Below are 12,586 nucleotides of genomic sequence, written 5' to 3'. Positions count from 1 at the left end.
GCGTTTCAACCCCTTAAAGTCACATTCACATTAATGCAATTTTCTCAAGGTGATTCTACAAATTGCCTTAAATCGCGCCAGGGATGAATCGCTAATTTTCACTCTTCATCTCTCATACACGCCGTTGATTGGTGGATTAGTTTTTAAATATAATTTCTTTCAACCAATCAGAATATATATTTTATTTGAAAATTTATATTATAAATGAATGTTACTTTAATTTTGAAGTGAGAGAAATTGGAACTAAAAACTAAATATCGAAGGAAAAATTGACAAAACAGAATTGTTTTCTTTTTTTTTTATATTCTGAAAAACAAAACAAACGCGGGTTAATTTATTTTAAGAGCCAAAAAGGCAAGTTTAAAATAGAACACAGCTTTTTTTCAGTTTTTAGTCCGCTTTTTCAATTAATGAAAAAGAAAATGAAAAAAAATGTTTTAATTTAGATATATAATTATAATGAAAGTGAAAATTGTTTTGTGAAAGAAAATTTTGAAGAATCGGAAGAATACAGTAGTCTAGGTAACGATATTTTTGTATATATAAATAAACACATTTTTATATAGAATTTCTAAAATAATTATAATTGATATTTTGTTTTTTTTTTCAATTGTTAGGGTTTTTTGTTTTATATTTATAAAAATTTATTATTAGAGTACGCTAATTCTAACCTAAAAATGCATTTAAAGTTTTTTTTAACAAATTTTATTTGTAAAATAATTTATTTATTTACAATTAATTAATACAATTTATTATTATTTTATTAGAATTTTTTATTTAACCGAATTTTTATGTACTATAATTTTTATTTAGCCAATAAATTTTTTTTAAATAATTTCTATTTATTATAATTTTTATTTAACCGAATTTTTATTTAGTATAATTTTTATTTAGCTAAAAAAAATTTTTACGATAATTTTAATTTAACCAAATTTTTATTTAGCCAACAAATTTTTTACGATAATTTTTATTTAACCAAATTTTTATTTAGCCAACAAATTTTTTACGATAATTTTTAATTAACTAAATTTTTATTTAATATAATTAATATATCCCCGAATTTTTATTTATTTAGCCAACAAATTTTTTATAATTTTTATTTAACCGAATTTTTACATGGTCTAATTTATATTAAACAGAATTTTTATTTTCTATAATTTTTATTTAACCAAAATTGTATTTGGTATAATTTTTATTTAGCAAACAAATTTTTTACGATAATTTTTAATTAACCAAATTTTTATTTAATATAATTTATATTTAACCGAATTTTTATTTCGAATTTTATTCATTTAGCCAATATTTTTTTTAAATATTATTTTTATTAAGCTAAAATTTTTATTTAACCGAGTTTTTATTTAGCAAAATTTTTACTAAGACAAAATTCGATTTAGCCAAATTTTCATTTAATATAATTTTTATTTACCTAAAAAATTTGCATTTAGCCGAATTTTTATTTAGTACAATTTTTAAGCCGAAAAAATTCAAAAGTAAATTTTACATTAAGCCAAATTTTTTTATTTAGTCATTTACTTTTTTATTAATAATAAAATTTTTATTTAACCGAATTTTTATTTAGTATAATTTTTATTTAGCTGACAAATTTTTTACGATAATTTTTATTTAGCCAACAAATTTTTTACGATAATTTCAAATTAACCAAATTTTTATTTATTATAATTTATATTTAACTGAATTTTATTTATTTAGCAAACAAATTTTTTATCATTTTTTATTTAACCGAATTTTTACTTTGTCTAATTTATATTAAACCGAATTTTTATTTTCTGTAATTTTTATTTAACCAAATTTTTATTTAGCCAACAAATTTTTTACGATAATTGTTAATTAACCGAATTTTTATTTCGAATTTTATTCATTAACCCAACATTTTTTTTAAATATTATTTTTATTAAGCTAAAATTTTTATTTAACCGAATTTTTAATTTAGGAAAATTTTCAATTATTCCAACAATTTTTTATTTAGCCGAATTTTTTTTTCCTGTAATTTTTATTTAACAAAATTTTTTTTTGAAATTTAATTTTTATGTTAGCCGAATTTTCATTAAGCCAAATTTTTATTTAGCTAACGAAATTTTCAAGTAAATTTTTATTTAACCGAATTTTTATATTTAATATAATTTATATTTGACCAAATTTTTGTTTATTTAGCCAACCAATTTTTTATAATTTTCATTTCATATAATTTTTATTTAACCAAATTTTTACTTTGTGATAATTTATATTAAACCGATTTTTTATTTTCTGTAATTTTCATATAGCCAAATTTTTATTTATTACAATTTTTATTTAGCCGACAATTTTTTTTAAGCCAAATTTTTATTTAGAATTTTAAATTTATTTAGTCAACAAATTTTTTTTTTAAATAATAATTTTAATGAAGCCAAAAATGTTTATTTAACCGATTTTTTATTTAGCGAAATTTTTTACTGAGACAAATTTTGATTTAGCCAAATTTGTCTTAGTAATAAACATTTTTGGCTTAATTAAAATTTCTTTTAAACCAAAAATTTAATTTAGACTTCTATTTATTTAGCCAACAATTTTTTTTGAAAATAATTTTTATTAAGCCAAAATTTTGCTTAAAAAAACTCGGTTAAATAAACATTTTTGGCTTAATTAAAATTTCTTTTAAACCAAATTTTAATTTAGAATTTTATTTATTTAGCCAACAATTTTTTGTTGAAAATAATTTTTATTAAGCCAAAATTTTGCTTAATAAAAAATCGGTTAAATTTATTTTGGCTTAATTAAAATTTCTTTTAAACCAAATTTTAATTTAGACTTTTATTTATTTAGCCAACAATTTTTTTTGAAAATAATTTTAATTAAGCCAAAATTTTGCTTAATAAAAACTCGGTTAAATTTATTTTGGCCTTATTAAAATTTCTTTTAAACTAAATTTTAATTTAGACTTTTATTTAGCCAACAATTTTTTTTTGAAATAATTTTTATTAAGCCAAAATTTTGCTTAATAAAAACTCGGTTAAATTTATTTTGGCTTAATTAAAATTAAGATTCAAATTAAAAATTTGGCTAAATAAAAATTTGGTTAAATAAAAATTATCGCAAAAAAATTTGTTTGGGTAAATAAAAAATTACTTTTTTAGAATAAAATATTTCTTTTTGAGAATAAAATATTCTTTTTTTTTTAGAAAGAAAAATCAACGCCAAAAAAAACAATGCCGTCTGCAATTTCAACGCCATTAACTTACGAAATTCTAATGTATTTGAATTCATTTTACTTTGGTATGTTTGCAACGTGTGAACTTTGTATGGGAATTTATAAAGCAGCAAATTTACCATCGCCAGGCACTAATAAATTATTAATTGAATTTGCATTGCTATTATTTTTATTGAGCACTGAAGCTGGACGCATTTATCTTGGCCGTAAGGGAAATTTAATGGAACGCGGCCTTTTATTTCTTCTTGCAATTGCATTAACAGTTCCAAGTTCATTTGTTACACTTTATTTTTTATTATGGCAACATTATACATTAAGATTGGAAGTTATATTATGCAGTATTCAAATTGTTCTACTCACCGCCGAATTGATTATTGCAGTATTGTGCCTCGTCTCTATTTATCGACCATCGCCTGAGGAATGAAGAGAATTTTTTTTTTTTTTAATTTCGCCTCCAAATTTATAATTCTGAAATGAAGCAAAAAAAAAAGAGAGAAAAGTTGCAAAAAAAATCGTAAAGAAATAAAGAAAAGGGGAAAAAAAAGGAAAGAAAAAAATACAAAAAGAAAAAGAAAGAAAAAAAAAAGAATCAAAAATCCAAAAAAGAGCCTTAAAAAGAATGCCTTGAAATGAGAATGGAAAAAAAAATTTGAGTGCCTTTAGAAAGAAAAATATAACCGTTTTTTTGTCACCCTTTACAGGACAAAAAAAAATATTTACTCTCAATTAAAATATATTTACTCTTCTCGAATCAAATTTTTTTTTTAAATATATAAATAATAATTGTAAAATTAATAATTATTCTAATATAAAAATATAACTTTAAAACTCTTAAAATTAATTCATCGAAATTTTCGGTCGCAAGAATTTTCCATTAAAAAAAAAATTAAATTTTTTATTTTACAGTATTTTTTTTTAGAATTAATTATTTTTTTTATACAAATTTTCATTTTCCAAATTAGAATACAGCAAATTATAATTATTATTATAATTATTATAATATAATTATTTATACCAATTTTTAATTAAGAAAATTTTTAGCTTTTGAATTTTTGTTTGTAAAATAAAAATTCTGGCAAAAATTTTAATTAAAAATTCGTAAAAAAAAAATTCTCAAATTCCAATTCAAAAAATGAAAATTCGTCTATAATAATTTCTAAAGAAAAATACTCTAAAATTCTAATTTAATGATTTTTATGGAATAATTTCTTTATTTTAAAAATTTAAATATAGCACCGAAATTTTTATTTAATTAGCCTCGAATTTTTTTTCTTAGAGACTAAACACAAATCGAATTTTTTTTTTTTAAATATAGCTACGCTAACGATTTATGTTTCGAAGAATTTTTTTACAATTTGAACAAAAAATAGAAAGTGAAAAAAAATATATATATATATAATATATGAATCTATACAAATTTTTGTACCAAAGAATTAGATAATAAATATAATAAATGCAAAAAAAAAAAAAAAAACTCTTTGATAATTAAATTAATTAATTAAACACTATGATTTTAAACGATATTGTTTCATTGATTGAATTTTTCCAGTTGTTATTGAATCTAAAATCCAAACTTCCCTAAGACCTTGTGGACCAATTGTTATTTTTGCCTCTAATGGATTTTCTGTTATACGGCCGCCAGCCGTTTTTATTAAATCCTTTAACATTAATGGTGATGGATTTGTACCTGCGGCAATGTAAATTAATCCACAATTTACAAATAATTCTGGTACGAATGCATTGCCAAATAATTGACGTTCACGTCGATTTTCCTGGTGGGAAGAAAATTTTTCGTTAATTTTATTTTTTTTTTTTTGGTTAATTTTTCTACTTTTTATTAAGGTTTTTGTTAATTTTTCCAATTATTCTATTTTTTGTTAATTTTTCTACTTCTTTTTATTAATTTTTCTATTTTTGTTAATTTTTCTACTTTTGTTAATTTTTCTACTTTTGTTATTAATTTTTCTATTTTTTGTTAATTTTTCTACTTCTTTTTATTATTTTTCTATTTTTTGTTAATTTTTTTTACTTTTTTATTAGTTGTTTTAATAATTTTTTTGATTTGTTATTAATTTTTTTTTTTTAATTAATTTTCCTATTTTTGTTAATTTTTCTAATTTTTTAATTAATTTTTCTATTTTTGTTAATTTTTCTACTTTTTTTTATTAATTTTCCTATTTTTAATTAATTTTTTTATTTTTTGTTAATTTTTCAATTTTTGTTAATTTTTCTACTTTTTTTTATTCATTTTTCTATTTTTAATTAAATTTTTTATTTTTTGTTAATTTTTCTACTTTTTTTTATTAATTTTTCTATTTTTAATTAATTTTTCTACTTCTTTTTATTAATTTTTTTATTTTTTTTTTTTATTAATTTTTCTATTTTTTGTTAATTTTTCTACTTTTTATTAGTTTTAATAATTTTTTTGATTTTTTATTAATTTTTATTAATCTTTTTTCTAATTTTTCTATTTTTAATTTATTTTTTGTTAATTTTTCTACTTCTTTTTATTAATTTTTATTAATTTTTTTTCTAATTTTTCTATTTATAATTAATTTTTCTACTTCTTTTTATTAATTTTTTTAATTTTGTTAATTTTTCTATTTTTGGTTAAATTTCTACTTCTTTTTTTTCTATTTTTGTTAATTTTTCTACTTTTTTTATTAATTTTTCTATTTGTAATAAATTTTTTTATTTTTTGTTAATTTTTCTACTTCTTTTTATTAATTTTTCTATTTTTCATTAATTAATTTGGTTTGTTAATTTTTCTACATCTTTTTATTAATTGTTTTGATAATTTTTCCGATTTTTTATTAATTTTTTTCTAATTTTTCTATTTTTTGTTAATTTTTCTACTTCTTTTTATTAATTTCTTAATTTTGTTAATTTTTCTACTTTTTATTAGTTTTAATAATTTTTGTGATTTTTTATTAATTTTCATTAATTTTTATTAATCTTTTTTCTAATTTTTCTATTTTTTAATTAATTTTTTTATTTTTTGTTAATTTTTCTACTTCTTTTTATTAATTTTTTTAATTTTGTTTATTTTTCTACACTTTTTTTAATTTTTCTATTTTTTGTTAATTTTTCTACTTCTTTTTATTAATTTTTATTAATCTTTTTTCTAATTTTTCTATTTTTAATTAATTTTTTTATTTTTTTTAATTTTTCAATTTTTGTTAATTTTTCTACTTTTTTTTTATTAATTTTTCTATTTTTAATTAATTTTTTTATTTTTTGTTAATTTTTCTACTTTTTTTTATTAATTTTTCTATTTTTAATTAATTTTTCTACTTCTTTTTATTAATTTTTTTATTTTTTTTTATTAATTTTTCTATTTTTTGTTAATTTTTCTATTTTTTATTAGTTTTAATAATTTTTTTGATTTTTTATTAATTTTTATTAATCTTTTTTCTAATTTTTCTATTTTTAATTTATTTTTTGTTAATTTTTCTACTTCTTTTTATTAATTTTTCTATTTTTCATTAATTAATTTGGTTTGTTAATTTTTCTACATCTTTTTATTAATTGTTTTGATAATTTTTCCGATTTTTTATTAATTTTTTTCTAATTTTTCTATTTTTTGTTAATTTTTCTACTTCTTTTTATTAATTTCTTAATTTTGTTAATTTTTCTACTTTTTATTAGTTTTAATAATTTTTTTGATTTTTTATTAATTTTTATTAATCTTTTTTCTAATTTTTCTATTTTTAATTTATTTTTTGTTAATTTTTCTACTTCTTTTTATTAATTTTTATTAATCTTTTTTCTAATTTTTCTATTTTTAATTAATTTTTCTTTTTTTTGTCAATTTTTCTACTTTTTTTATTAATTTTTCTATTTGTAATAAATTTTTTTATTTTTTGTTAATTTTTCTACTTCTTTTTATTAACTTTTCTACTTTTTTTATTAATTTTTTTATTTCAATTACTTTTTCTATTCTTTATTAATTAATTTGGTTTGTTAATTTTTCTACATCTTTTTATTAATTGTTTTGATAATTTTTCTGATTTTTTATTAATTTTTTTCTAATTTTTCTATTTTTAATTAATTTTTCTATTTTTTGTTAATTTTTCTACTCTTTATTTAATTTTTCTACTTCTTTTTATTAATTTTTTTAATTTTGTTAATTTTTCTACTCTTTTGTTAATTTTTCTATTTTTTGTTAATTTTTCTACTTCTATTTATTAATTTTTCTTTTTATTTATTAATTAATTTGGATTGTTAATTTTTCTACCTTTTTATTAATTATTTTGATAGTTTTTCTGATTTTTTATTAATTTTTTTCTAATTTTTCTATTTTTAATTAATTTTTCTATTTTTTTTGTTAATTTTTCTATTTTTTGTTAACTTCTTTTTTTTTACTGTGCAGAAAAAGTGAAAATTTTTCTTTCTTCCTCTTCTTCTTACCTTAACGGATTCCGAGAAATGAGCCAATTCAAATTGTTCAGGATTCAGCCATTTTCCTGCATCATTTGATTTTAGAATCCATTCTAAACTCACTAGCCAACAACCACGAAGAATTCCTTTTAATAAATTAATTGTACGCACACCAGTGCTAATAACGTGTGTTGTTTTACGTGAAACATTTGTTTCAATTTCCGCTTTGCCCAATTTTTTCACAATTGTTTTCACTCTCTTCTTGTCACTGTAATGCAAAAAAAAAAAAAAATAAATTATAAAAATAAATTGCCAACATTTTCAAATAAAAAAAAAAAAAAAAAAACCCCCTTTCAATTACAAAGAAAAATTTTTTTTTCTAAAAATGAAATTTCGTACAAAAATTTATTATTTTCCCTAAATGGATTTTAGAAATTAATCGATTAGTAAAAAATTTGTAAAATTTACCAAAATAACAAAAATTTCCAATAAAAATAAAATTGTCAAAAAAAAAAAATAAAATTACCAATTAGAAAAACCAGTTGTAACAATAACAAATCGTTTTGTGGGTTTTTTCGTTCGCACCTCCTCAACAAGTTCAAAATCCGTTAACGAACTTCTTCGACTATCCGACTGTAATTGCTGTTGTTTTTCATCTTCATCAATTACAGTTTGTGTTCTTTTATTAACCAATTTCTCTGATTTTGAATTCGTTAATAATGGTTTAATAACAATTTTTTTCTTCAATACTTTTCTTTTTTTTCTCTCTCGTTTTTCTTTTTGACTCTTAATAATTTTCTCTTCTTTCTCCTGTTGCAAATCCTCATCCTCATCCTCATCATCATTATTATCCGATTCGGTTGTAGTATCAGTTTCATTAATTTTCATTCTTTGAATTCTTTGCGTACGTTGTGCCTCTTTAAGTTTTTGCCATTTCACATTTTTCTTGCGTCTTGGAATTATTTTCACTTTTTTCGGCGGTGTATTTATTGGACTCATTGAAAATAAATCCGATTGACCACGTAGTGGATATAATTTTTTTTTCCCCATTAAATTTGAATTATTTAATGTTTCATTTGTTTTTGTACTTGTTTCACTTGTTACACGTAACGAGGACATTTCATGTGATGTATTTATTTTTTTTGATTCCACATCAGAATCTGAACTATCTAAAGCTGGATGTCTGTGAAAAGGAAAAATTAATTATTTTTTTCAATTAAATTTTTGGAAAATAATATTTTATTTTCATAAAAATTGTAAATTAAAAAAGAAAAAAAAAACTCACCTCTCTTTTGATTGTTTTCTTTGTTTTGATTCAAAATTATCGCCAAATGAATTATTTTTATTTAACTGTGAATTTGATGCAATTGTATTTTGTTTAATTTGCGATTTCCACATAAATGAACGACTCACAGGAAATGGTGTACCTTCAACGCGACTTGTTTCACCAATTTCAATTAAATTTCCCGATTTTCTTTTGCTTCTTCTTTTCTCATTTGACAATAAATTTTCTTCTTTTTCTTCTTCTTCGCCTTTATCTTCTAATTCAATAATTTCTAATGTTTTATCAATATTTCTTAATTTTCTCTTTCCACTATTAATTTCTTCAATTAATTTTCCCCTTTTTCTCTCAATCCCTGAATTTTTATTCTCCCCTAATGATTCATTATTTTCTTCTATTTCCAATGTTTTATCAAAATTCGTTGATTTTTTCTTCATTTCTTTATTTTCTATTAAATTTCTCCTTTTTTTCTCAATCCCTGAATTTTTATTTAATGATTCATTTTCTTCTATTTCCAATGTTTTATCAAAATTCGTTGATTTTTTCTTCATTTCTTTATTTTCTATTAAATTTCTCCTTTTTTTCTCAATCATTGAATTTTTATCCTCTTCTAATGATTCATTTTCTTCAATTTCCAATGTTTTATTAAAATTCATCGATTTTTTCTTTATTTTCTTATTTTTCTCAATTTCAGAATTTTTATTTAAAAATTCATTATTTTCACCAATAATTTCCACTGAATTCTCATAATTTATATTAAATAATTTTTTCAATTTTTTATCATCAAAATTCTCATTATTTTGGGATAAACGAAAACGTTTTTTTGTATTAATTTCATTTTGATCCAATGATGTATTAACATTAAGTGATGTTCTCGCTGTACCAAAACTTAAATCATCATCATTATCATTATTTTCATTATTATTTCGATTTATTTGCCAAGGTGTTGATAAAATTTTACCCTTAACTTCCGTTAATTCCATGGAAATAATTCTTTTGTCCTGCGATAATTTTGGTGTATCGTCAATATTTTCTTTTGTCACTATTGGCAATAAATTTTCAATTGTTGTCATATCCATCATTATTGAATTAGAATTTTTATTATCATTATTATTATCAATCATTGATGATGTAATTAATGGTAAATTGGAAAAATTTTTATCAATTAAAAATTTCGAACGTTTTTTACATGTACCACTTAATATTGGACTTGATAATTTTAATGGTATTTCATCAATATTTATTTCATTAATTTTTAATTGTGAATTATTTTCATTATCATCAATAAATAAACGTTTTCGTGATAATTGTTTATTATTTTTTAATAATTTTAATGATATTTTTGAACTACGTGGAGTTTCAATTTTTTCCATTGAACTATTATTCATAATATTAAGTGAAATTAATTTTTTATTTTTTTCACCTGACATTATTAATTCTTCATCATTGCCAAGTAAAATTTTAACAGTTGGTGATTTTTCATTTTTCATTTTTTTTTCATTATTAAAAACTTTTTCAGTTTTTTTTATTAATTCACAATTTTCACTATTGTCATTATTATCATCATTATTTTTTGTTTTATATAATTCTTTTGTTTTACGTAAAATTTCATCACGTAATTTTAAACAATTTTCATTAAGTAATTGATCTTTTGAAAAATTTTCTTCATTATCATTATTTATTTTTTTTTTACCACAATTTTCAATACTTATTATACGTGGTAATATTCTTTGGGATTTTTCATTTTGTTTTTTTAATTCATTATCATTATTTAAAATGAATGATGATGATGAATTATTTTTTAATGATTTTTCAAATGATTTTTGACTTATTTGTGAATTTGTCGTTATATTTGTGAGATATGAAAGATTAACGTGAAGTGAACTTCGACGTGGTTTTTCTAAATCATCATCATCATCGTCATCATCATTGTCATCATCATTGTCATCGTCATTATCATCTTCATCATTTTTTCTGTTCATTTTTTCTTCATTAGAAACTATTTTTCTTAATTTTTTATACATTTTATAATTAATTTTTTTTTTCTATTTCTTCTTTTTCGAATTATTTTTTAAGGGAAGAACATTTGTTGTTGTTGTTTTCTTTGTTTCATTAAATGAAATTCTGAAAAAAAATTATAAATTTTTAGTAAAAAAAATTTTTTCCATTTTTTTTTTCTTTATAATAATAATAATAATATAATAATAATTATTATTATTATTATTATTATCATTATTATTATCATTATTAAACATTAATATTAAATACGAATTTATTTTATTATTAATTAAAATATATAATGAAAATAAAGAAATTTACAAAAATTAATAATTTAAAAAAAAAAAATGAAAGCAAATTAATAGAAAAATAATGAAATTTTTCTCTTTATTTTTTGTTAAAAAAAATAATTCTTTTTTTTTGAGATTATTTATGACGAAAAAACATTTTTAAAATGAAAAAAATTTTTTTTTGAAAATAATTAAATTTTTCTCCGTATTTTTTTGTTTAAAAAAATAATTATTTTTTTTGAGGTTATGTTTGACGAATCAAAACATTTCGCAATATTTTTTATTTTTTACTATTATTATTATTATTATTATTATTAGGTATTATTATTATTATTAGGTATTATTATTATTATTATTATTATTATTATTATTAAATATTAATATTAAATACGCATTATTTTTCTATTTAACGTCTGTCTCTACTAAAAAAAATTTTTTTTAATTATTAATATAAATTATTATAATAAAAAGTAACGAAATTTACAAAAATTAATAATTTTTTTTTGTAATTGAAAGCAAATTAACTGAAAAATAATTACTTTTTTCTTAATTATTTTTGTTTAAAAAAATAATTCTTTTTTTTTTTTTTTTTTTTTAGGTTATGTTTGACGAATCAAAACATTTCGCAATATTTTTTATTTTTTACTATTATTATTATTATTAGGTATTATTATTATTATTAGGTATTATTATTATTATTATTATTATTATTATTAAATATTAATATTAAATACGCATTATTTTTCTATTTAACGTCTGTCTCTACTAAAAAAAATTTTTTTTAATTATTAATATAAATTATTATAATAAAAAGTAACGAAATTTACAAAAATTAATAATTTTTTTTTGTAATTGAAAGCAAATTAACTGAAAAATAATTACTTTTTTCTTAATTATTTTTGTTTAAAAAAATAATTCGAGTTTTTTTTTTTTTTGAGGTTATGTTTGACGAATCAAAACAATGCGCAATAAAGAATATTTTTTCATTGAACGATTGAACAAAAAAATAATATATATCAAATTTTTATAAAAATGTGTTAAATATAATTTTAAAAAACAAATTTCCCAATTTATTATATTTTACAAATGCTTAAATATAGTTTTAAAAATAAAAATTTACCAAATTTTTCTACTTACATTTTTTATTTACAAGTTTCTTTCTTTCATATTTCGAAAAAAAAAATTTTTTCCACTGTTTTTGATTAAACGCAAAATTTTTTTTTTATAACTTTTTTTAAAAAGAAATTCACGAATAAAACAAAATTAATAGAGATGTTTTTTTTCGTATTTATATACTATAATAAAGAAAGAAAAATTTCAATTTCACTGAACAAAAAATAAATAATCAAAACTATTATTTATTTTTTTTTAAATGTCAATGCATTTTATTAAAACTGTTATATTATTGTTATTATTTGACTTTTGCAGGTC

At 18.2% G+C, this 12,586-nt stretch overlaps 2 protein-coding genes across 2 annotated transcripts; one reads left to right on the top strand and one right to left on the bottom strand.

Annotated features, from left to right (window-relative positions):
* Positions 1-240: 240 nt before the first annotated feature.
* Positions 241-3,882, top strand: LOC127290089 (transmembrane protein 216-like). The gene is made up of 2 exons (XM_051318480.1): positions 241-522; positions 3,177-3,882. The coding sequence occupies exon 2, from the start codon at positions 3,204-3,206 to the stop codon at positions 3,627-3,629; it is 426 nt and encodes a 141-aa protein (XP_051174437.1). The 5' UTR covers positions 241-522; positions 3,177-3,203; the 3' UTR covers positions 3,630-3,882.
* Positions 3,883-4,574: 692 nt separating this feature from the next.
* Positions 4,575-12,419, bottom strand: LOC127290074 (uncharacterized protein DDB_G0283697). The gene is made up of 5 exons (XM_051318462.1): positions 12,293-12,419; positions 8,871-10,991; positions 8,112-8,768; positions 7,616-7,853; positions 4,575-4,977 (listed from the first exon to the last, which is right to left on the bottom strand). The coding sequence occupies exons 2-5, from the start codon at positions 10,889-10,891 to the stop codon at positions 4,711-4,713; spliced, it is 3,183 nt and encodes a 1,060-aa protein (XP_051174419.1). The 5' UTR covers positions 10,892-10,991; positions 12,293-12,419; the 3' UTR covers positions 4,575-4,710.
* Positions 12,420-12,586: the final 167 nt, after the last annotated feature.

The sequence above is a fragment of the Leptopilina boulardi genome, unplaced genomic scaffold (assembly GCF_019393585.1).
Source record: "Leptopilina boulardi isolate dan_hultmark-lab unplaced genomic scaffold, ZJU_Lbou_2.1 LbouV2_55, whole genome shotgun sequence".
Taxonomy (NCBI): Eukaryota; Metazoa; Arthropoda; class Insecta; order Hymenoptera; family Figitidae; genus Leptopilina; species Leptopilina boulardi.
This window is presented reverse-complemented; position numbering and strand designations above follow the sequence as displayed.

Coding starts and splice junctions, on each gene's coding strand:
- LOC127290089 (XM_051318480.1), top strand. CDS start 3,204: ATGCCGTCTGCAATTTCAACGCCATTAACTTACGAAATTCTAATGTAT.
- LOC127290074 (XM_051318462.1), bottom strand. CDS start 10,891: ATGTATAAAAAATTAAGAAAAATAGTTTCTAATGAAGAAAAAATGAAC. Junction 8,769..8,870: donor AGAAAACAATCAAAAGAGAG/GTGAGTTTTTTT, acceptor TCCTTTTCACAG/ACATCCAGCTTTAGATAGTT. Junction 4,978..7,615: donor ATTTCTCGGAATCCGTTAAG/GTAAGAAGAAGA, acceptor TCTTCCCACCAG/GAAAATCGACGTGAACGTCA.